The 20,966-nt window shown below is 43.3% G+C and overlaps 1 protein-coding gene across 2 annotated transcripts in view; it reads left to right on the top strand.

Annotated features, from left to right (window-relative positions):
- The first annotated feature begins 9,027 nt into the window (after window positions 1–9,027).
- HEXA (hexosaminidase A (alpha polypeptide)) overlaps window positions 9,028–20,966 on the top strand; it is a 34,637-nt gene continuing 22,698 nt past the window's right edge. For both annotated transcript variants that reach the window (XM_011953826.1, XM_011953825.1), the window contains exon 1: window positions 9,028–10,432. In XM_011953826.1, coding sequence (XP_011809216.1) covers window positions 10,180–10,432 — 253 coding nt within the window. In that variant the 5' untranslated portion in view covers window positions 9,028–10,179. The remainder of the gene's footprint in view (window positions 10,433–20,966) is intronic.

Raw genomic sequence — 20,966 nt, 5'->3', positions numbered from 1 at the left:
TCTGGCTAATTTTTGTATTTTTTTTTTTAGTACAGATGGGGTTTCACCATGTTGGCCAAGCCGCTCTCAAACTCCTGACCTCAAGTGATCCACCCGCCTCGGCCTCCCAAAGTGCTGGGATTATCGGCGTGAGCCATCACACCCAGACTATAGTATGCATCTTTAATGTTTGGCTCAAGAATGACATCTCTTCCTAGCTGGGCCAATCACATTTTCTCTTTTGGAACACTGGAACACTAAGAGAATGAATTGGAAATAACAGGAGAATGAAGCAGATGCAGGAAAAGGGATGAGAGAAGGGTGGGTCCTGAGAGACCAAGGGGTAGCTTTGGTTCCTAATAAGGCATTCTCGCCCATTTGACCATGGCTATACTTAGTTTACTTCTAGGTGCTTGTAAAGATGATAAACTCCTCACTCTTGAGCTAGTGGGGGATCTCTTCTTTGCAACTAAAAGATCTCTGACAAGAACATCAAGTATTTAACCTTTTGTACCTAGAATGCAAAGAATCTTTTTCATTTTTGGAACATTCTAACATTCTTACATTACATAACATCGTTTATCATAATGGGAAGAATCACTCTTTCTTTGACCTTTGTCTTCATGGTTAGAGCTATAATTACTTCATAGTTACTTGTATGTTCACTTATTGGCTCTGAACAATGCTTTGTCCTTCCCCTGGCCTCCTGCCACTGTCTGGCTAATGTAAACTCAAGGAAGGTTAATGGATTTTTAATACTCTCCTAAGCAAACTTTCTTTAGGAAAATAAGTCAGTCAGCTACTACCAGGTAGGAACAGCACTGGCCAAACACAGTGACTCTTGGATTATTCGCATCATTGCTTCTTTCTAGTTCTAGGGTTAATTGAAAGTTGGCCATGCACATTCAAATCCAATTATCATTCCTTTCTAGGATAAGGCAGTGGGCTAAGAAAAGGATGTAGGCACAGAAATCTCCATTATTAAACTACATTCAACGTTAAGGGGGCCAGCCTGGGCAACATAATGAGACCTCATCTCTACTAAAAATTAAAAAAAAAAAAAATTAGCTGGGTGTGGTGCTGTGCACCTTTGGTCCCAGTTATTTGGGAGGCCTAGATGGGAGGATCACTTGAGCCCAGGAGGTTGAGGCTGCAGTGAGCTGTGATTGTGCCACTGCACTGCAGCCTGGGCAACATGGCATTGCAATGAGCCAAGATCACGCCACTCTACTCCAGCCTGGGCAACAGAGCAAGACTCCATCAAAAAAAAAAAAAACCCAGACTCAAGGGAGCTAGATGATTGTAGGCATTTCCAGAGGCACAGTTCCAGTGTGGTAATGAGAGCCCTTTTCAGGATGGCCACATATCTGTGGTCTGTTTCCAGCCCTGCCACCCTTTGGCTGCATTCGACCTTGGTCAAATAATTTCAATTTAAAAATGTATTGGCATGCAAAGCAGTATACTATGTACAATAAGTAATAAATTTTTACATTTGACAAATATTTATTGAGCACCCACTAGGCACCTGGCACTGTGCTAGGTGCTGGAAGTATCACAATGAATAGGATTCTTTTTTTTTTTTTTTTGAGACGGAGTCTCGCTCTGTTGCCCAGGTTGGAGTGCAGTGGCCAGATCTCGGCTCACTACAAGCTCCACCTCCCGGGTTCACGCCACTCTCCTGCCTCAGCCTCCTGCGTAGCTGGGACTACAGGCGCCCGCCACCTCGCCCGGCTAATTTTTTGTATTTTTTAGTAGAGACGGGGTTTCACCGTGTTAGCCGGGATGATCTCGATCTCCTGACCTCGTGATCCGCCCGTCTCGGCCTCCCAAAGTGCTGAGATTACAGGCTTGAGCCACCGCGCCCGGCCTAATGAATAGGATTCTATCCTCACTCTTGAAGAACAGCACTTCACCTCGCTGGTTCTCAGTTTCCTCACCTGAGGTTGGGAGTTCGAGACCAGTCTGGCCAACATGGTGAAACCCCATCTCTACTAAAAATACAAAAACTAGCCAGGCTTGGTAGCATGTGCCTGTAATTCCAGCTACTCGGGAGGTTGAGGCACAAGAATCACTTGAACCCAGGATGCGGAGGCTGCAATGACTCAAGATCATCCACTCTAGCCTGGACAACAGAGTGAGACTCCAACTCCAAAAAAAAAAAAAGAAAGGAATCTAAGAGAAAGATCCAAAGGGCACTCCAAACAGAGGTAAGACATTTAGACTGTGCTCTCACCACCGAAGAGTCCACTCCTAGCATCAGCAAATTGTGTGTTTTGGAAACCTGTATCACAGTAATATGTCACTAACATTTTATGAAGCCAAATGTTAGTGGACGGCCACAGGACAGAAATGTTACAGGGATCTGCGCTCTGGGGTTCCTGGAGGGTATAGCCTGGCTATTAGTCAAGGAAGGAAAATAAGATATGGAGGACTCAAGCAGGAAGAGAATGGGAAGAAGGCAAGGAGTGAGCAAAGCCCACTGGGAAATTCCAGTGCAGAATAACATAAGACCTGAATCCCTTTCTGTAAAGGATTTATATACTCCATTTCATCATTGTCCCACCTCCCTTCAGGGGATTTCGGATTATTTTTGCGGATTTGGTCAACATGAGCAGCTGTGCCATAAAATGTATCACCATCAACTCTTTAGGAATGAGGCCTAAGGGGCCAGGTTAGACTCAAGATAATCCTAGTCCAATGCAACTCTCAGGATGCCTGGGGCAGGCAGATGTAGTCTAGGCAGAAGGAGTCCCCACTGAACGGGCCTTAAACCACATATAGCTATCATATCCCTACAAATTTGTCCAATTTTGATCTAAAAATCCCAATATCGGAGGCCCTGGACTATTGGTCTAACCCTGGATAGGACTTCTGATGTTTTTCCATGAGTTTAACCAACCTTGATATAAGCTTAAAGTGGGAAGAGCCCTAATCAAACAGCTCCCATGGTAAAGGAGATATTAACAATACATTCCTCGTGGCATTATTGTAAGAATTAAAGGAAATGACACAAATTTTTTTTAAAAACTAAAAAATGTTATGGGGGAACATATTACATGGTACAAAATACAAAACACACAAAAGGATATACAGGGAATCTCCCTGCCATCCTATGCCTTACCCACAAAAGAGCTAAGATATGCCATATGCCTTCCAAGATACACGGGAGTGTTGAACATGCATAAATAATCATAACATGAGTTTGGCTGTGGTAAGAGCTGTACTTGTGGAACCCAGACTATGGAATTACAATGGAGGGGTTAACTCTGACTGGGAGAATCAGAACAATCTTGATTTGCACAGAGCTTTGCAGGACAGTAGGATCACCACTGGCATAGACGGGAGAATGAGAGGGTCCTAGAGCTGGAACATTAGATGGAGTAGGGCTGAGGTGGCCATTACGTGTCTTGTGCAACATTCCAGTCAGGAGGAAATACAGGTTATAAGGCAGTTGAAGTAGCTGACAAGCAAAGAGGAAAACTGATCAGATATACTGAGAGGAGTAGAAGAACACTGAGAAAGAGAGGGAGATGAGAGAGTAGCCAGGCCCTTGATTTCTGCTCTTTTTGAAATTTGGTTTTGTGCTTTTCTGGGTTTGCTCTGTATATCCCTTTCATAAACTTCTGTTTTTCTGAAATAACATAAGTCTTTATCCCTTGCAAGCAAAAGGCCCTGATCATAACAGTGGATTTAATCCTGATAGCATTCCATAGCCATTAACAGTTCTGGAGAAGGAAGATGACTTGATCAGAAATACAATTTAGACAAATAAAACTCTGACAGTAGTGTAGAGCAGTGGAACCCAACTTTCTTGGTACCAGAAACTGGTTTTGTGGAAGACAGTTTTTCGTGGAATGGGCGGGGAGGTGGTGGGGAGGGGGAAAATGAGTTGGGATGGTTTCGGGATGAAACTGTTCCACCTCAGATCATCAGGCATTAGATTCTCATAAGGAAAATCTAGTGCAACCTAGATCCCTCACATATGCAGTTCACAATAGGATTCCTACTCTCATAAGAATCTAATGGTGCTTCTGATCTGACAGGAGGTGGAGCTCAAGCAGTAATGCCCGCTGGTCCTCTGATCACCTCCTGCCATGAGGCTCAGTTCCTAACAGACCACAGACCAGTACCAGTCTGTGGCCTGGGGGCTGGGGACCCCTGATGTAGAGGCTGAATTGAGGAGACCTTGAAAAGGTCCTTTCTTGCCTTTCCCCTCATCAACATCACCTCTGATGATGGTGGCTATCATCAGAGTCTACTCTACTAGCCACTAGCAAATCAAGATTTTTCTGATTCTCCCAGTCAGAGTTAATCCCTCCACTGTAATTCCATAGTCTGGGTTCCACAAGTAAAGACGAGACAAACCTCTCTCGTCTTCACCTCTAATTGTTAGCTATCTTTCCCTTTTCCCGTTTTCCCTTGACTATATCATGCACTTTCATGATTTCAACCATTATCTCTGTGCAGATGACTCTTAAAGCTCTCTGGTGAGCCACCAGTCTCAGCTCTGCTGGACATCCTAATTGTCTGTTAAAATCCCTCAAAACAGGTTGGGGGCAGTGGCTCATGCCTGCAAGCCCAGCACCCTGGGAGGCCGAGGCAGGTGGATCACCTGAGATCAGGAGTTCGAGACCAGCTCGGCCAACGTGGTGAAACCCCACGTCTACTAAAAATACAAAAATTAGCCAGGTGTGGCGGCATGCACCTGTAATCCTGGCTACTTGGGAGGCTGAGACAAGAGAATCACTTGAACCTGAGAGGTGGAGGTTGCAGTAAGCCAAGGTTGTGCCACTGCACTCCAGCTTGGGCGACAGAGCAAGACTCCATCTCCAAAAAAAAAAAAAAAAAAAAATCCCTCAAAACAGCATGTCTCAGAGCTCATCCTCTTTTCCCAATATCTGCTCTTCCATTTATACTGAGCCAGTGTACCATAATTCCCTGGGGAAATGTAGTGAGCTGTGATGGTGCCACTGCACACTCCAGTCAGGGCAACAGAGATCCCGTCAAAAAAAAAAAAAGAAAGAAAGGAAAGAAAAAAGAAATACTCGTTAAATGAATAACTAAAGTCATGCTCTTTTCCTTTCCAAGCTGGTACACGCTCACATCTTTTCCTCTCCCCTTTCCTTTGTCTGCATTCCCCCAGCACCCAGTTAGTTGCTGAGTTCCATTATTCCGTGTCTGAAATATTATTGCATTTGTCCCACAGCTTCCTTTCCACTGTCACTCCTTTAGCTCAGAGCCGTCGAAAGTTCCCTTGGGGCTCTAGTTTTTCTAGTTTTATGACACACACAAAAAACCTTTGTAAAAAATTCAGGCCATAAATAAAAGTCTGGCTGGGTGTGGTGGCTCACAACTGTCATCCCAACGCTTTGGGAGGCCAAGAGGGAGGATTGCTTGAGGCTAGGAGTTCAAGACCAGTCTGGGCAATATAGCAAGATCTTTAAAAAGTACAGCAAGTCTCTACAAACAAGAAAAGAAAAGAAAGGTCTATTTATAGCCTCGGATTGGATGGATATAGGACAAAGTCAGTTATTGCAAGGGGTGTATGTCTAGTTTTAGGAAAGTCAGCTGAGACTTAGTGAGTAAACCTGAATAACTGGGATAATTATAAGACTTGAAGACAGGAGGGGATTGGGCTAAAAAAGAAACTGGACACAACATTTTCTTTTGGGTAGAGGTAGAGATGGGGTCTCCCTCTGTTGCCCAGGTTGGTCTCGAACTCCTGGGCTCAAGTAATCCCCCTGCCTTGGCCTCCCAAAGTGCTGGTATTACAGTCATAAGCCACCACACTGGGCCCTGGACACATTTTTAGAAACCCTACATAAAATTGTATATGTTCAGTACTGATAAATTGCATAGAGTTTTGTAAATTTAGAGATAGGAAGGAAAGAGCTTGGAGGCAACAGGGTAAAGCAGAGGCAGAGGCATGTGAAATGGAATGGGTTTAAAGAGTGTCAGGATGGCTGGGCCAGTGGCGTACCTATAATCGCAGCACTTTGGAAGCCAGAGGCAGGAGGATCACTTGAGCCCAGGAGTTTGAGACCAGCCTGGGCAACACAGGGAGACCCAGCTCTACAAAAACTTTAAAAATTAGCTTGGCATGGTAGCATGTGCCTGTAGTCCCACCTACTTGGGAGGCTGATATGGGAGGATCCCTTGAGCCCAGGAGTTTGAGATTGCAGGAGCTTTTACTATAGTGGAACAGACAGACAAATGGACAAACAATAACAATAGAGCCATACCCCGATATACTCAAGGGATTGGTTCCAGGACCCGCCTCCCCCATGTCCCCAACCTTCCAAGAATACCAAAATCCGCATATACTCAGCACATACTCAAGTCCTGCAGATGGTCCTCCATACCTATGGGGTTTGCATCCCAAGAACACTGTGTTTTCCATCTGCCTTTGGCTACACAGTATCTGTGTATAGATGGACCAGGGCAGTTCAAACCCATGTTGTTCAAGGGTCAACTGTACTTTGAGATACATGAGATTAACTCAGAGAGTTATGGGATCACAGAGGGGGATCTTAGCCAGATTTGAGAAGTCAGAGATTTCCAGGATGGTAAAATATAAGTTTAGACCTTCAAGTAGGCGGAGGGATTGGGAAGTGGGAAAGGTACTGCAGAGAGAAGAGAGTATGGTAGAGGACCAGGAAGTGAGGTAATTGTGGCACATTTTCTTTTGCTAGCCCCATAAACTCTTTGTTCATACGTCATCCTTTTTCACACCTCTGTGCTTTGCCTATGCTCCCCTTCCCTGCCTGGCTAACTCATGCTTTGGGAGTCAATTCAAAGTTCACCTCCATTGTAAAAGACTTCCTGAGGCAAATTATTTATTTCCTGCTTTCTGATCCCCTAATTTATAAGCCAAAAACCTGGGCACATTGTCTGACAGTGAATTATTTTTCTGATATGTAAATTGATTTTATTAGAAGATATAGATATGAAAATTAAATCATGTTTTTATTCATTTAACAAGCTGCCTTTAATAAAGAAAAAATAAACAATCAAATATTATATACTTTGTTATTTTCGATATTCATTTACTGTCAAAATTGATGGCAATGTTGTATATACACTAATTTAAATAGTTCATATTGTTAAAAACTGTTTATTCATTTTTTAAATTTAAATTTAGGTTTTTTTTTTGAGATAGAACCTCCACCCAGGCTGGAGTGCAGTAGCGTGATCTTGGCTCACTGCAACCTCCACCTCCCGGGTTCAAGTGACCCTCCTGCCTCAGCCTCCCAAGTAGCTGGGATTACAGGTGCCTGCCACCATGCTAATTTTTGTATTTTTAGTAGAGATGGAGTTTGACCGTGTTGGCCAGGCTGGTCTCAAACTTCTGACCTCAAGTGATTCACCCACCTCAGCCTCCCAAAGTGCTGGCATTACAGGCATGAGCTACCATGCCCGGTCTAATTTTAATTTTAAGTTTCTGTGGTACATAGTAGGTACATATATTTATGGGGTACATGAGATGTTTTGATATAGGCGTTCAATGTGAAATAAGCACATCATGGAGAATGGGGTTATCCATACCCTCAATCATTTATCCTTTGAGTTGTAAACAATCCAGTTACACTCTTTCAAGTTCTTTTAAAATATACAACTATTATTGACTATAGTCACCCTGTTGTGCTCTTGAATAGTACGTCTTATTCAGTCTACTTTTTTGGTACCCATTAACCACCCCCATCTCAAAAAAAAAAGAAAAAGAGAAATGAGGTTTCTTTGTATTATCCATGCTGGTCTTGAACTCCTGGGCTCAAGTGATCCTCCCATCTTGGCCTCCCACAGTGCTGGAATTGCAGGTGTGAGCCACCATCCCCAGCCTGTGATCCGTTTTTAATTAAGTTTGTGTATGCTGTGAGGTAGGGGATCATAGTTCATTTTCCCCACATAGGGGTATCTATTTTCTTTATCACCTTTTATTGAAAATAACTTGCTTTCCCCACTAAATTAAATTGGTGTCTTTGTTGAAATCGAGTAATAATCAAATGGCTCTTTTCCTGGACCCTCTATTCCATTCCATCTATTTGTCTGCCATTTTGCCAAAACCCTACTCTAGTGTATAGTAAGGGGTGATATTTTGGAAGATCAGCAAATTTATCTTGTGTAACTTACTTTTATGTATGCATAAGAATATTTGATTTAAAAATCTGGTTAAGTCTAAAAGAGCTCTTTCAGATAATAATTAAATAACTGAATCTCTGTAATCCACCATGCTCGGCCCCATTAGTAATTTTTACAATGTCTTTATTTGGATCTAGCTCTTTCATCTTGTGTAACTCTTTTAAATGACTCCTCCCTTCTGGTATAGGTTGAATATCACATAAAAGGGTGCCTTGGCATATGCTCAGTCCTGAAATTCTACTTTGATCTACTGCTGTCATCCTTGAAACTGCTCTAAACACTCCCCCAAATTATTGATCCTGTGGGTCTGATTATGAACTTGCCTCTTCTGACAATACTTTTCAAATCCTTTTCCTTTGTACCTTTGGTAACATCTCTCCTGACTGGCAGAGTACCCAGACACTTACTAATGCTGATGAAAATTAAGATTTGAGCAAAGAAGAAATTAGTGTAAGAATGCATACCTTAGAATCTGAACCTGATGACTGTGGGATCTAATTTCTGCTTTTTTTGCTACAAGCTCTGTTCTTGAATAATCAACTGTCAAAGACAAATTGCTTGATGAATTTCTGTATTGTCAGAATGTTTCTTTGATTTCCCATCAAAGCCATGTATGTATAACTAGCAATTAGGTACCTACGAGCTGAATATAAATTATCATGATTTCAATTTCAGTTGCCCTTTATTTGTTTTTGAGAAAAGGTTTCACTATATTGCCCACACTAAACTTGAACTCCTCGGTTCAAGTGATCCTCCCGCCTTAGCCTCCTGAATAGCTGGGAGTAGCTGGGACTACAGGGATGTGTTATCATGCCCAGTGAAAGCCCTTAATTTTAAAAGTTCATTTTCCTGATCTTTACATGTATTTTAATACTAAAACTAAATTTTAAAATTTAAAAAAGTACCTACTAACTAAATAGTGCCACCCAATAACAATAGCATTATTTGTATTATGTTCTGGTAATATAGTGGTGAACACGGAAGACAGGGTCTCTGGTAACTGTGGAATTCTCCTTGATCACTTCTCAGGCCTCTCTACTGGATACCCACTATTTCTTGGATCTACAGCGCTCTTCCTTCCCGACTTCTGTAGTTCAGTCTCTCCTTATTCTCTACCTCCAATAAAAAGGGGCCTCCTAACTGGTTTTTTATGCAACTATTCAACATGATATTTCTAAAATGCAGATCTTTCGGGATGATTTTCAATTGCTCAGAGAATAAATTCCTCGACTTCCTATGTAAGGCCCTGCAGGACCAGGCCCCTGTCATTATCTCTGAGCACTCTCCATCTTGCACCCAAAGGCCCAGCAATATCTTACTGCTTTCAGTAAATACACACCGGGTATGTGGGGTTTTGTCTGGGTAAAGGGGATGTGAGTTGCTAACTAAGAGATTTATAGTCAATCTTGAAGGGAAGAGCTCATATCGGAGGCAATGGAATGCCTCGAGATGGCTCTGAAAGTACACATTTTTTCCAGTCACAAGTAGATCACATTTTTGTGATCTTGTGATCCCCTCTCTAGCAGAGCCGTGCAGACAACCTACTTCCGGCCCTTTCTTGCCCCACGAAATTTCACATCACAACGACTTGTGGTTTTAATCCTCCGTTTTTCTGCTGCTGAACTTACTTCAGCCTGGGAAGTCCTTTAACTCCCAGTAGGCCTGGCGAGCTCCATCACAACATTCAAGATTCACCCTGCAGCCATCTGGGAAACTTTCTTTTCCAGCTCGCCCTGCGTCCTCGCCTCCCCATCCCATGCTTCTCGAGTTGGGTGAGCTGTGTAGTTCCATCAGAGCCGGCACGGCCGGTTATTTACTGTTCTACTGGGCCCGACAGTCAGCCGGGGAGCCGAGCAGTTGCCGACGCCCAGCACAACCCACTGCACGCAGCAGGAGCCTCACTTCCAGGTCGGAAGTGAAAGGGCAGGGAGTGGGTCCTCCCGGGGTCGCAGGCGCAGAGCCGCCTCTGGTCACGTGATTCGCCGATAGTCACGCGGGCGCCGCTCACCTGACCAGGGTCTCACGTGGCCAGGCCTCTCCGAGAGGGGAGACCGGCAGGCCATGGCAAGCTCCAGGCTTTGGTTTTCGCTGCTGCTGGCGGCAGCGTTCGCAGGACGGGCGACCGCCCTCTGGCCCTGGCCTCAGAACATCCAAACCTCCGACCAGCGCTACGTCCTTTACCCGAACAACTTTCAATTCCAGTACGATGTCAGCTCCGCCGCGCAGCCTGGCTGCTCAGTCCTCGACGAGGCCTTCCAGCGCTATCGTGACCTGCTTTTCGGTTCCGGGTCTTGGCACCGTCCTTACCGCACAGGTCAGTCGAACTTGTCCCGCCCTGTTCCTGGGCCCTGAGAGAGCCTGCCTAGGGACAGCTCCCCCAGGGCTACAGAGACGCCCTCTGGGCTTTTGCCCAGCCCTCTGATCACAAGCACTCCACTTCCTCCTTGAGCTTTATTAGGTTTACATCCAAAGATAACTACTATAGGACTGCGGTTCAATCAGGAGATTAATTTATGGAAAATACTGTGCCAGCAAAAATCTTAGGTGATCCTTCCAATCGTGTTCAAGCTGTCCAGGGTCCTAGTGAAGCTGTGGCCAAGGGCTGGGTAGAGGAGACCAGAGAAAACACTCAAAATTGGGGAGACATAATACAAGAACTATGCAAGGTTACATACAAGTGTCTGGCACATAGAATGTTTGGCGGGCGAATCACGAGGTTGGCGGGCGAATCACGAGGTCAGGAGTTCGAGACCAGCCTGACCAACACAGTGAAACCACGTCTCTACCAAAAATACAAAAAAAATAACCGGGCGTGGTGGTGCGCGCCTGTAGTCCCAGCCACTCAGGGTGCTAAGGCGGGAGAATCGCTTGAACCCAGGAGGTAGAGGTTGTCGTGAGCCGAGATCGCACCACTGCACTCCAGCTTGAGCAGCAGAGCGAGACTCCGTCTCAAAAAAACACCCCCCCCCCAAAAAAAAACAAGTACAAACTGTGAAAGAAGTCATAGAACATAAGGAAGTGAGTTTCCAGCGGCTACTTGGAATGGGGTGGTAGATGTAATTAGCCGGGACTGAAAAGAGGGTATTCCAGGCAGGAAGAAGGGCTTGAGCAGAGGCACACAAGAGTTATGATTGAGCTCAAATTTCAGGTCTAGTGGATGTGAGACTGGGTTCTGGGGATTGAGGAGGGATGAGGGTGGGGAAAATAAGGGGTTGAAGAGTCAAGAGCACTTTAGACATTGGTTTAATATAAAATGGAAAGGGCCAACAGTTTTCTTTAAGGCAGCTTTGTAATCAGTACTGAAAATTGCATTTGAGGATAATTATTCCACAGCACCATGTATAAGTCGAGTCAACAATGTAAAGGAATACAATTCTGCTGCATGGGTTCAAAATTTAGAAGTTTCTTGATACTCTTCTGGAATCTAGCTCTTTGGTTATATTGTATAGATGTTATGGGGGTGGGAGCCACATTTACAGTTGAGTCATATAGTAATATTTTATATGATGTTTCAAGTGTGTTTAAATTACTTTCACAAAAATTATCATTTGATATATAGAATTAAAAGCATTTAATTAAACACACGACATTTGATTTAGGGAAAGAAGTACAATCTCAGCATCAGAGTAGTCCTTAACTGGTAAAATGCGTTAAGCTGGAGAGGATAAGAGGCCTGCTCTTGAGTGTGGTAGATCACATTTTCCTCTGAATCGTGAATGACAAATAATAGAGTGCCTTACACAAGATTGGCACTCAGAATATGTTGATTTTGGTTATAGAAGAGTTTGAGCCTGGTTTATGGGAAAAAAAAGATCCTTCTAACTGGTATGTGTCAGTCGCAGTGCTGGGCACTCTGAAGGTTACAAGAAAAGTCTTAAGACCTAGCCCTAGACTCTATAGTTCAATTGCGGAAACATGAAAATATGAAACAGCGGTACACAGTGAATTATAAGATGCTCAAAAGCTTTGTAGGTTGTTTACTAGTACTGTATACATGAGAATAGTTCCTTTCCTTTTTTTTTTTTTTTGAGACAGAGTCTCGCTCTGTTGCCCAGGCTGGAGTGCAGTGGCCAGATCTTGCCCGGCTAGTTTTTTTGTATTTTTTTTAGGGACGGGGTTTCACCGTGTTAGCCAGGATGGTCTCGATCTCCTGACCTCGTGATCCGCCTGTCTCCATGAGAATAGTTCCTTTCCTTTTTTTTTTTTTTAGATTACAGGCTTGAGCCACCGCGCCCAGCCTTTTTTTTTTTTCTTTTGAGATGGAGTCTTGCTTTATCACTCAGCATACACTGAGGCTGAGTGCAGTGATATGATTTCGGCTCACTGCAACCTCCGCCTCTTGGGTTCAAACGATTCTCCTGTGTCAGCCTCCCATCTAGCTGGGACTACAGGTGTTCGCCACCACGCCCAGCTAATTTTTATATTTTTAGTAGAGATGGGGTTTCACCATGTTGGCCAGGCTGGTCTCGAACTCCTGGCCTCAAGTGATCCACCCGCTTTGGCCTCCCAAAGTGCTGGGATTATGGGCATGAGCCACCGCACCTTGCCTAATTCCTATACTTCTAAATTAGGCCTTCACCTCCATTCCTATAGTACCATAGTTTAATCAAGTAGATAGAAATGGAGAGATTGTAAGACAATGAAATACTATAAATTCCCTAACGAAAGAGATTTAGAGCCAGGTAAATTCAATAAGATGTTTATTTCCATATATTACCTTCCTGTAAGTTCATTTGCTTTATTAGTTGAGGGTTCTTGTCCTTTGAGAGAAAATGAAGACTGGGTTGGGTGAACATTACTAAAGACTTAAAAGTAACTTCTTTCTCTGTTGTTCTTCCCATGGAGTCTTCCCTTTAGAACATAGTTTCCTGTGGAGGCTTTTAGGTGACTTTAAGCTAAAATCCTAGTTCTGCACAAACAAGGATGAAGCAATAACATGGGAAGCAAATAGAGGGAAAGCAGTACCAACAAGGCTGAAGCCAGAATACGTTCCTTTATGAGTCTGATTTTAGTAAAGAAGGCAACATATGCAGGTTAAATCTTAACTAACAGATTTCCATCTTCTTCCTCCAAAAAACTTAATTGTAGGTTCTGGGCCAGTGGGTTTTGTTTGTTTGTTTGTGTTTTTTTGAGACAGTCTTGCTTAGCTGGAGTGCAGTGACACAATCTTGGCTCACTGCAACCTCTGCCTCCCGGTCTCAAGTGATCCTCCCACCTCAGCCCCTTGAGTAGCTGGGAACCACAGGAGCATGCCACCACACCTGGCTAATTTTTGTGTTTTTTGTAGACAGGGTTTCACCATGTTGCCCAAGCTGGTCTCCAGTTCCTGAGCTCAAGTGATCCCCTTGCCTTGGCCTACCAAAGTCCTGGGATTACAGGGTGGAATGAGCCACCCTGGCCGACCCAGTGTTTTTCATTAAGCAATACAACTTCTGGTTTTGATCTAAACCTGAAACTAAGAATTCATACTCCCTTTTCTGAAAAACAAGTCTGGTCTTGAGGTTCAGTTCTATTTGGAATTCACCTTCAAGGGTTAGTCCCACCAGTTGCTAAATGGTCTGTGAAGGTGTTTAGTATTTGCCACCTTTCTTTGTCATTGAGAGGTGCTTCTACCAATTGGAGGGTGTGTGTTGCATGTTGTTGAACCTGTTAAATAGACTCGTTTTAGGAACTAGATACTTGAATGAATCTAGTTCCCTGTGTGATTATTAAGCCACATCCTGTTTGCAAAGCAAAGATGTGATCATTTGGAATTTGGAATGGCACCCATCTAATGTTGCTCCAGACACTTAATAAGCATGGTGTGGAGCATGGTGCTTGATGGAGCTGATAAAACCCAGATTTTTCCAAGTAAAGTGGCTAAGTCTGATTCTGCCATTTGACTGCATTTTTTTTTTTTTTGAGATGGAGTCTTGCTCTGTTGCCCAGGCTGGAATGCAGTGGCGTGATTTTGACTCACTGCAAGCTCCACCTCCTGGGTTCAAGCGATTATCCTGCCTCAGCCTCCCAAGTAGCTGGGATTACAAGCGCCCACCACCATGCCTGGCTAATTTTTTATTTGTTAGTAGAGATGGAGTTTAGTAGCAACGGGGTTTCACCACGTTGGCCAGGCTGCTCTCGAACTTCTGGCCTCATGTGATCTGCCCACTTCAGGATTATAGGTGTGAGCCACTGCAACTGGCCATTCTTCTTTGCTTTTCCTGAAACTGGTTGATAGAAGCCATAGTACATCATAGATATTATAAGGTTCCCATCCTGGTCTGATGTTCACCTGCACATCTCTATGAGTTGCTGAGGATGCCATTGTCCTTGAACAGAATAATCCTCCCTCCCTTCTCCAGCCCTTTTATTCTGGAATGGAAGATGATTATATGAGAATCTGTATCCTTCTACAGCTTTTATCAGTATTTGATTTGCTCATCTTCAGATATGAAAGAAGTGACTGGGTTAATAAGTGGCATAGTTCAGTATAATCTGGCTCTCCTAAAATACCTTCTTTGGCCTTTTCTTCTATATCTGGAACGTTGTAGATATGTAATTATTATTTGTAGAATATATTAACGTTAAAGAGCTACTTTGTGTAAATATTTGTAAGAAGGCTTTATGGGTTTGGGTTTTGTTTTCTTTCTTTTCTTTTTTTCTTTTAGAGACAGGGTCTTGTTTTGTCACCCAGGCTGGAGTGCAGTGGCACAAACACAGCCCACTGCAGCCTCAACCTCTGAGGCTCAAGCTGTTCTCCCCTCTCAGCCTCCTGAGTAGCTTGGACTCCAGGTGCACAGCTAATTTTTGTAGAGATGGAGTCCCACCATGTTGCCCCAGCTGATCTCAAACCCCTGGGCTCACCCAGTCTGCCTGCTTCAGCCACCCAAAGTGTTGGGATTACAGGTCTGAGAAGATCATCAGAAAGATATGATTTGCAGGTTTTCATTGAGGATTACCTTTCCTTTCAGGTTTCCAATTTGGAGTGTAAGTGTGATTCTGGGCAAAGGATAATCACACTGTGCTGCTTATTGTGTGATCCCAACTTGTGCTGCTCTTAACTCAGCACACAGTGGGAGATGCGTTGGGATTGCAGGTAGGAGGGAAACAGATAAGGTCAGGCAGCTGGGCTGGGGAGAAAGAATAATGCTGACTAGTTCTCTCCACTTTAATTAGGCTAGTGGCTAAGTATACTTTAACCTTTCCCATGCCAAAGACAAGGCAAACTCCTGCCAAAGGCATGGTCGCCACTAAGTTTATTGTTTTAAAAGCAAAGAGGAAGAAAACAACATGGAAAGAAGGTTTTGTAGTAGAATTACTTTTCTTGTGAAGGGGTATGTGGAGAACAGAGGGATACATAGGAGAAATACAGTGATGAATAAATTGTCATTAGAAAGAAGGTGATAGCAGAAGCACAGTTTTTAGTTGAAGGGCAAAATAAGTGTTGTATTTGATTTTGAATCCCAGGGCCTAGATTAGCTTGGCCCGCAGTCTTCCACCAGCCTCCCTTCTCACAGCCCCGTTTTTTTCTTTTCTTTTCTTTCTTTCTTTCTTTTTTTTTCTTTTTTTTTTTTTTAAGAAACAGGTCTTTCTCTGTCATTCAGACTGGAGTGCAGTGGCGTCATCATGGCTTACTGCAACCTCGAACTCCAGGACTCAAGCAATCTTCCCGCCTCACTCATGAGTAGCTAGGACTACAGGCGCGTGCCACTGCACTCAGCTAATTTTTTTTATTTTTTACATTTTGTAGAGATGGGGGTCTTAGTATATTGCCCAGGCTGGTCTTGAACCCCCCGGCTTCAAGCGATCCTCTTGCCTCGACCTCCCAGAGAGCTGAGATTAGAGGTGTGAGCCACCATTTATTACCTGAAGCATGGTACTTTTCCACTATCCCTGGATAGTACTGAGTCCAAGAAGCTAAACTTGATCAAGGTGTATGTGGGTAGCCTAGACCTGGTTTATAAAAAAATTTGAGTTTTATTTCCATGAGCTGTAGGTATTCCCCTGCCTTGGATATTCTGTTTGAACATAGTATATGTTGGAGGACTCAGGGTCTGGAACATGATTTATTCAGGAGTCAGCCAAGAAAGTGTTTATTAACCCCTTAACTATGTGCCTTTAGACTAATTGCCTAATTTCTAAGCTGTTGCTGCTACTTCCTTCTTTTTTTTTTTTTCAAACTCTGCCTACCTTCCAGACATTTCTAAGGATAACAAGAAAATAGTTACATTTTTTCAGTCTTTGAAGGAGGGTATAATAGTGGGAAGAACTTGGTGATTTTAAAAATAAAACAATAAAAATTAAAAGTCCGAGCCCCAGAGATGCCCTTCCTTCCATTTCCTTCTACCCCAGTTCCTTACCTCCAAACAGAAGCAAGAAGCATAGCATTGGAAGGTTTTTGACAATGGATTCCTGTTGATTTGTTGTTGTTTGTTTGTTTTTAACAATCTCATGCTAGAGCATGTTGTCTGTTTCTTAGCCTGTTAAAGGCATAAGCCTCAATCCCTTTCCTGTTGATTATGTAGAGGGAAAGGAGTTTTACTGCCTTACCAGTACTTCTTTTAAAAAATAAAACTGGGCATGGTGTCTCATGCCTGTAGTCCCAGCTACTCTGGAGGCTGAGGTAGGAGGATGGCTTGAGCTCAGGAGGTGGAGGTTGTAGTTAGCCGAGATCGTGTCATTGCACTCCAGCCTGGACAACAGAGCCAAACCTTGTTCTCAAAAAAAGCAAACAAACAAATAAACAAACAAAAACAAAAGAAAGGGGTCACTCTTATGTTTCTGCAGTTTCCTAAATTTCTTCTCCTGGCCCTGAAAATAAGTGATAAAATAGAATCAATTTGCATCATCCTCAGGAGGTTCCACAACCTTTGTGGAGCCAGTGACAACAAAGTCAGTGGAAGAAAGAAGGTTGGGTCTGTAGGGGTCAGAGAGGTGTATGTTTGAAGAGTTTTCTGTGGTGTGAGCTGTCTCAAGTTTTACATGTTTACAGTCTATTGTAATACCAAAATGAATTATATTTTCTTCTCTATTCCTGGTTGTAATGAATAAAACCCATTATTGGGTCAGGAACTTCAGTCTTCTCTCTTCTTGTCCTTTGTTCCTGTTTTAAGCTATGGCATTTGCTTAAGCTTCCTGGCCACACAGCCCTGATCCCCAGCCAACTTTGGTATGCTATTGTTGTGTCCACATCTTGAAGCTGGTTAGGCTTGGGTGTGGTGTGGAGCTCCTTCCTGTGGAAGTGTATACTCAAATGCAGGACATATGGGTGCTTGTCAGCTTGTCACCTATTAAGCGGCCTTCCCCTTCTTTTGTAAAGCTCTTCGGATTGAAGGGGTAAGCAGGATGGCTTACTAGATACACTGTGTTATACGTGAACAGTTTAACTACTGTACTGTTTGTTCAACCTTGTCTTTGTTGTAAGTAGGATTCCACATTAGTGGCTTTGTTGTTTTGCCTGGAGCTGCAGTCCTAGGTTGGGGGAGATTCAGAGTTCTAAGGCTGTGTCCCTTTTACATGTTGAAGTGTCAGCCTATTCACATACAGAATGGCATCTCACAGTAGTGAAGCCTTCAGTCTCCTATAAGAGGCTCATGAAACACCCTTCAGGGAAGGTGCTCCCAGAGTGTGGCTTTGCCATAGGAGACCCTACCCCAGGACTCCTCTGGCCAAATGAGAGAATCGAGGTTTGCTCGGGCAAAACTGTCTTATTGGGAAAAGGAAAGTAGAACACGGAAGGAAACTAGCATTTATTGTCTGGCACTTGATGTATGTTATTGCCCTTTCATCTTCATGACAGCTCTCTGAGGTCAGTGTTATCCCAATCTTTGAGAACGGAGACATAGAAGCTAAGTAACATGCCCAGGGTTACACAGCTTGTAGGGGTGGAGCAGAAATTCCAGTATGCATAAATTTTGCTCCTGTCACTGTACAGTCTTGTGGCATACTCATACATGCCTTTGTCAGTCCAGTTAGCAATTTGGAAAACTACTGGCCTGTGGCAGGATTAAGCTCTAATCATATCTTAGCATTAATTACTTCAAATAGGTAGTAAATTTTAACATCTAGTTACTCAGTAGCACTCAGGTTATGAATATTTTGATCCCTGGCCCATTGTTACCAGGTTCCAGTAGCATTTCTTCCTTCTTCGCATCTATTCTTAGTACAAGTAGTATTTATTAAGTAACTTTAATTGTCAATAGTACTAGGTCCAAGGAATATTAAATTGAACTGCCCGTCCTTAAAGAATTTATAGTTCCTGGAAGTGGGGATACAGACAGACAGAGTTGATATTTTTCTATGATAACTGAAGCAGAAAGTACTTTGGGAGTGCAGAAGAGGAACACCCGACCTAAGTGTGTGGGTGGGGAAAGGAGAAGGTACATATTGAAAAGGCTTTCCTAGAGAGCTGTTGAAGGAGGTCTAAAAGTAGAAGTTGGTGGGGGTGAAGATAGTATTCCACATAGAAGGAACTGCACATGGAAAAGGCCTACAGGTGAGAAGCCTTCATGCTGTACTCAAGGAACTCAAGGTGTCTAGCTGAAGTACACAACTCTAGGGTGGATCAACAAGTTCTGAAGCTAAAGAGGAGATAGATGCAAAGGGCATGAAATGGCCTAATAAGCCCTGGTAAGAAATGGAGCTTTATCCTAAGGTCAAAGAAGGCCAGTAAAGTCCAGTCAACAGGATAAGTGATGTGACTAAACTCTGGCTACATTGGGGCTTGCTGTAGAGTGGGATTAGAGGCAGGAAACCCAGTTAAAAGGCTGCCAACAGTGATCTAGATGAGAGAGAATAGTGGCTGAAGTTGGGTTGATGGCTGTAAGGGCAGAGAAAACCAGAAAGACTGAAGAGAGATTTAGGAGATAGCTGCGTGGAAGTGGGAGTTAGATTGGAGGGAAAGGGTGCTGAGGATGACTCCCAGATTTCTGACTTAGCGGTTTGAATGTTAGCTCTTGTTCACTTGTGCTGCCATTAACAAAGATAGGGAAAATAGTGGGAGAGGAAGGGAAGGAGTAAAAAGAGAGCTAAATTGGCCAGTTGTGGTGGCTCATACCTGTAATTCCAGCACTTTGGGAGGCTGAGGCAGGTGGGTCACCTGAGGTTGGGAGTTCAAGACCACTCTGACCAACATGGAGAAACCCCATCTCTACTAAAAATACAAAATTAGCTGGGCATGGTGGCGCATGCCTGTAATCCCAGCTACTCCGGAGGCTGAGGCAGGAGAATCCAGGAGGCAGAGGTTGTGGTGAGCCGAGATTGTGCCACTGCACTCCAGCCTGGGCAACAGGAGCAAAACTCTATCTCAAAAAAAAATAAAAATAAAAGTGAAATTGATGAAGAGGTTGAGAGGTAGAGTGAGAATCATGAAAAGTAAATTTGATTTTGACATGTTGACTATGAGGTATCTAGCAAGCAGTTAGCTATGTAGTACTAGAGCTTGGGAGAATGAGTTTGAGCACTTCCCGAGGAGAAGAAGGTCCAAAAGGCAACCATAGGAGGGTGGTTGAGGAAGAGGAGGATGTTGTTGGATGACTGCTAAGCCAGAACATGGGTTAGTTCTTCCTCTTGGGTGTTAAAATCATCTAGGATAATAGCCAGCTTTGGGGTGGAGAGAAATACTGGGCACCAGGATCCAAAGTATTAAGTAAATAAGGTCGGGCACAGTGGCTCACACCTGTAATCCCAGCACTTTGGGAGGCTGAGGCAGTTGGATCACTTGAGGTCAGGAGTTCGAGACCAGCTTGGCTAATGTGATGAAACCCCATCTAATTTGTAAACATACAAAAATTAGCCAGGTGTGGTGGTGCACACCTGTAATCCCAGCTATTTAGGAGGCTGAGGTAGAAGGATCACTTGAGCCTTGGAGGTGGAGATTGCAGTGAGCCGAGATCGTGCCACTGCACCCCAGCCTGGGCAATGGAGCAGGACTCCATCTCAAAAAATAAATAAATAAATAAATAAGTGAATAAAGAAGTGGTCAGGAAGCTGCAGAGGGTTGTAACAAGGAGAGCTGGAAATTTAACAGCTGGGTGACATGAACCACAGAAGAAAGGTGTTTTATTAATTGGTGGCAGTGGAATGGATGACCCAGAAGCAGCCCCATATCTCAACCCTGTGATGTGGGAGGTGGCTGCCTCTCAGAGCATGTTGTAGGGGAAGTGGTGTGTGGTATTCCTGGGGAGACCCAGGCGTCAGTTAGGGAGGAAGTAGAAGAAGCTGAGTAATTAAATAACTACACAATAAGATCTCAGAGGGTTTACAAGGTGAATGGTATGTAGTACAGGTGGTCTGGTAGAGAAGAGGAAGCAACATGTATAAGAATAGAAGTGCAGGACCAGAAGTGAGCAAAGGGGGTTATATATTGGGCAAAGTGACACAATATGGTAGAGATATGACATGGTGGATTTCCCTGGCAATAAGATTGCCAAGAAAATAGATTCCAGAAGCAAGCAAGCATGTGTATGTATGTGGGAATTTAATATATGATCAAATAAATATTTCCAATCAAAAGTGAAAAGGTGTATTAGTCAATAAATATGTAAGGATAACTGGTTATCCAATTAGGAAAAAAAAATTCTTTACCTCATATCAAACTCAAAAGTAAATTCCAGGTAGATTAAAGATCTAAAGATAAAAGACCAAGTGTTAGACAGAAATGAAGGAAACTATTATTAAAATTTTAGGGGTAGAGGAGGCCTTTCTACGTAAGCAAATAAAGAGACCATAAAGAAAAAGAGTCATAGCTTTGATTGCATAAAAATTAAAGCAAAAGAAAGCATAAGGTTAAAAAATAAAGGATAAAATGAGGCAGATATTTGTAACAAGTCAATAAAAGAAAAATCGCTTTTTTTTTTTTTTTTTTTTTT

This window comes from Colobus angolensis, unplaced genomic scaffold (genome assembly GCF_000951035.1).
Source record: "Colobus angolensis palliatus isolate OR3802 unplaced genomic scaffold, Cang.pa_1.0 Scaffold372, whole genome shotgun sequence".
Lineage (NCBI taxonomy): Eukaryota > Metazoa > Chordata > Mammalia > Primates > Cercopithecidae > Colobus > Colobus angolensis.
Note: the sequence above shows the minus strand (reverse complement) of the source record. Positions and strands in the feature narration are given on the sequence as shown.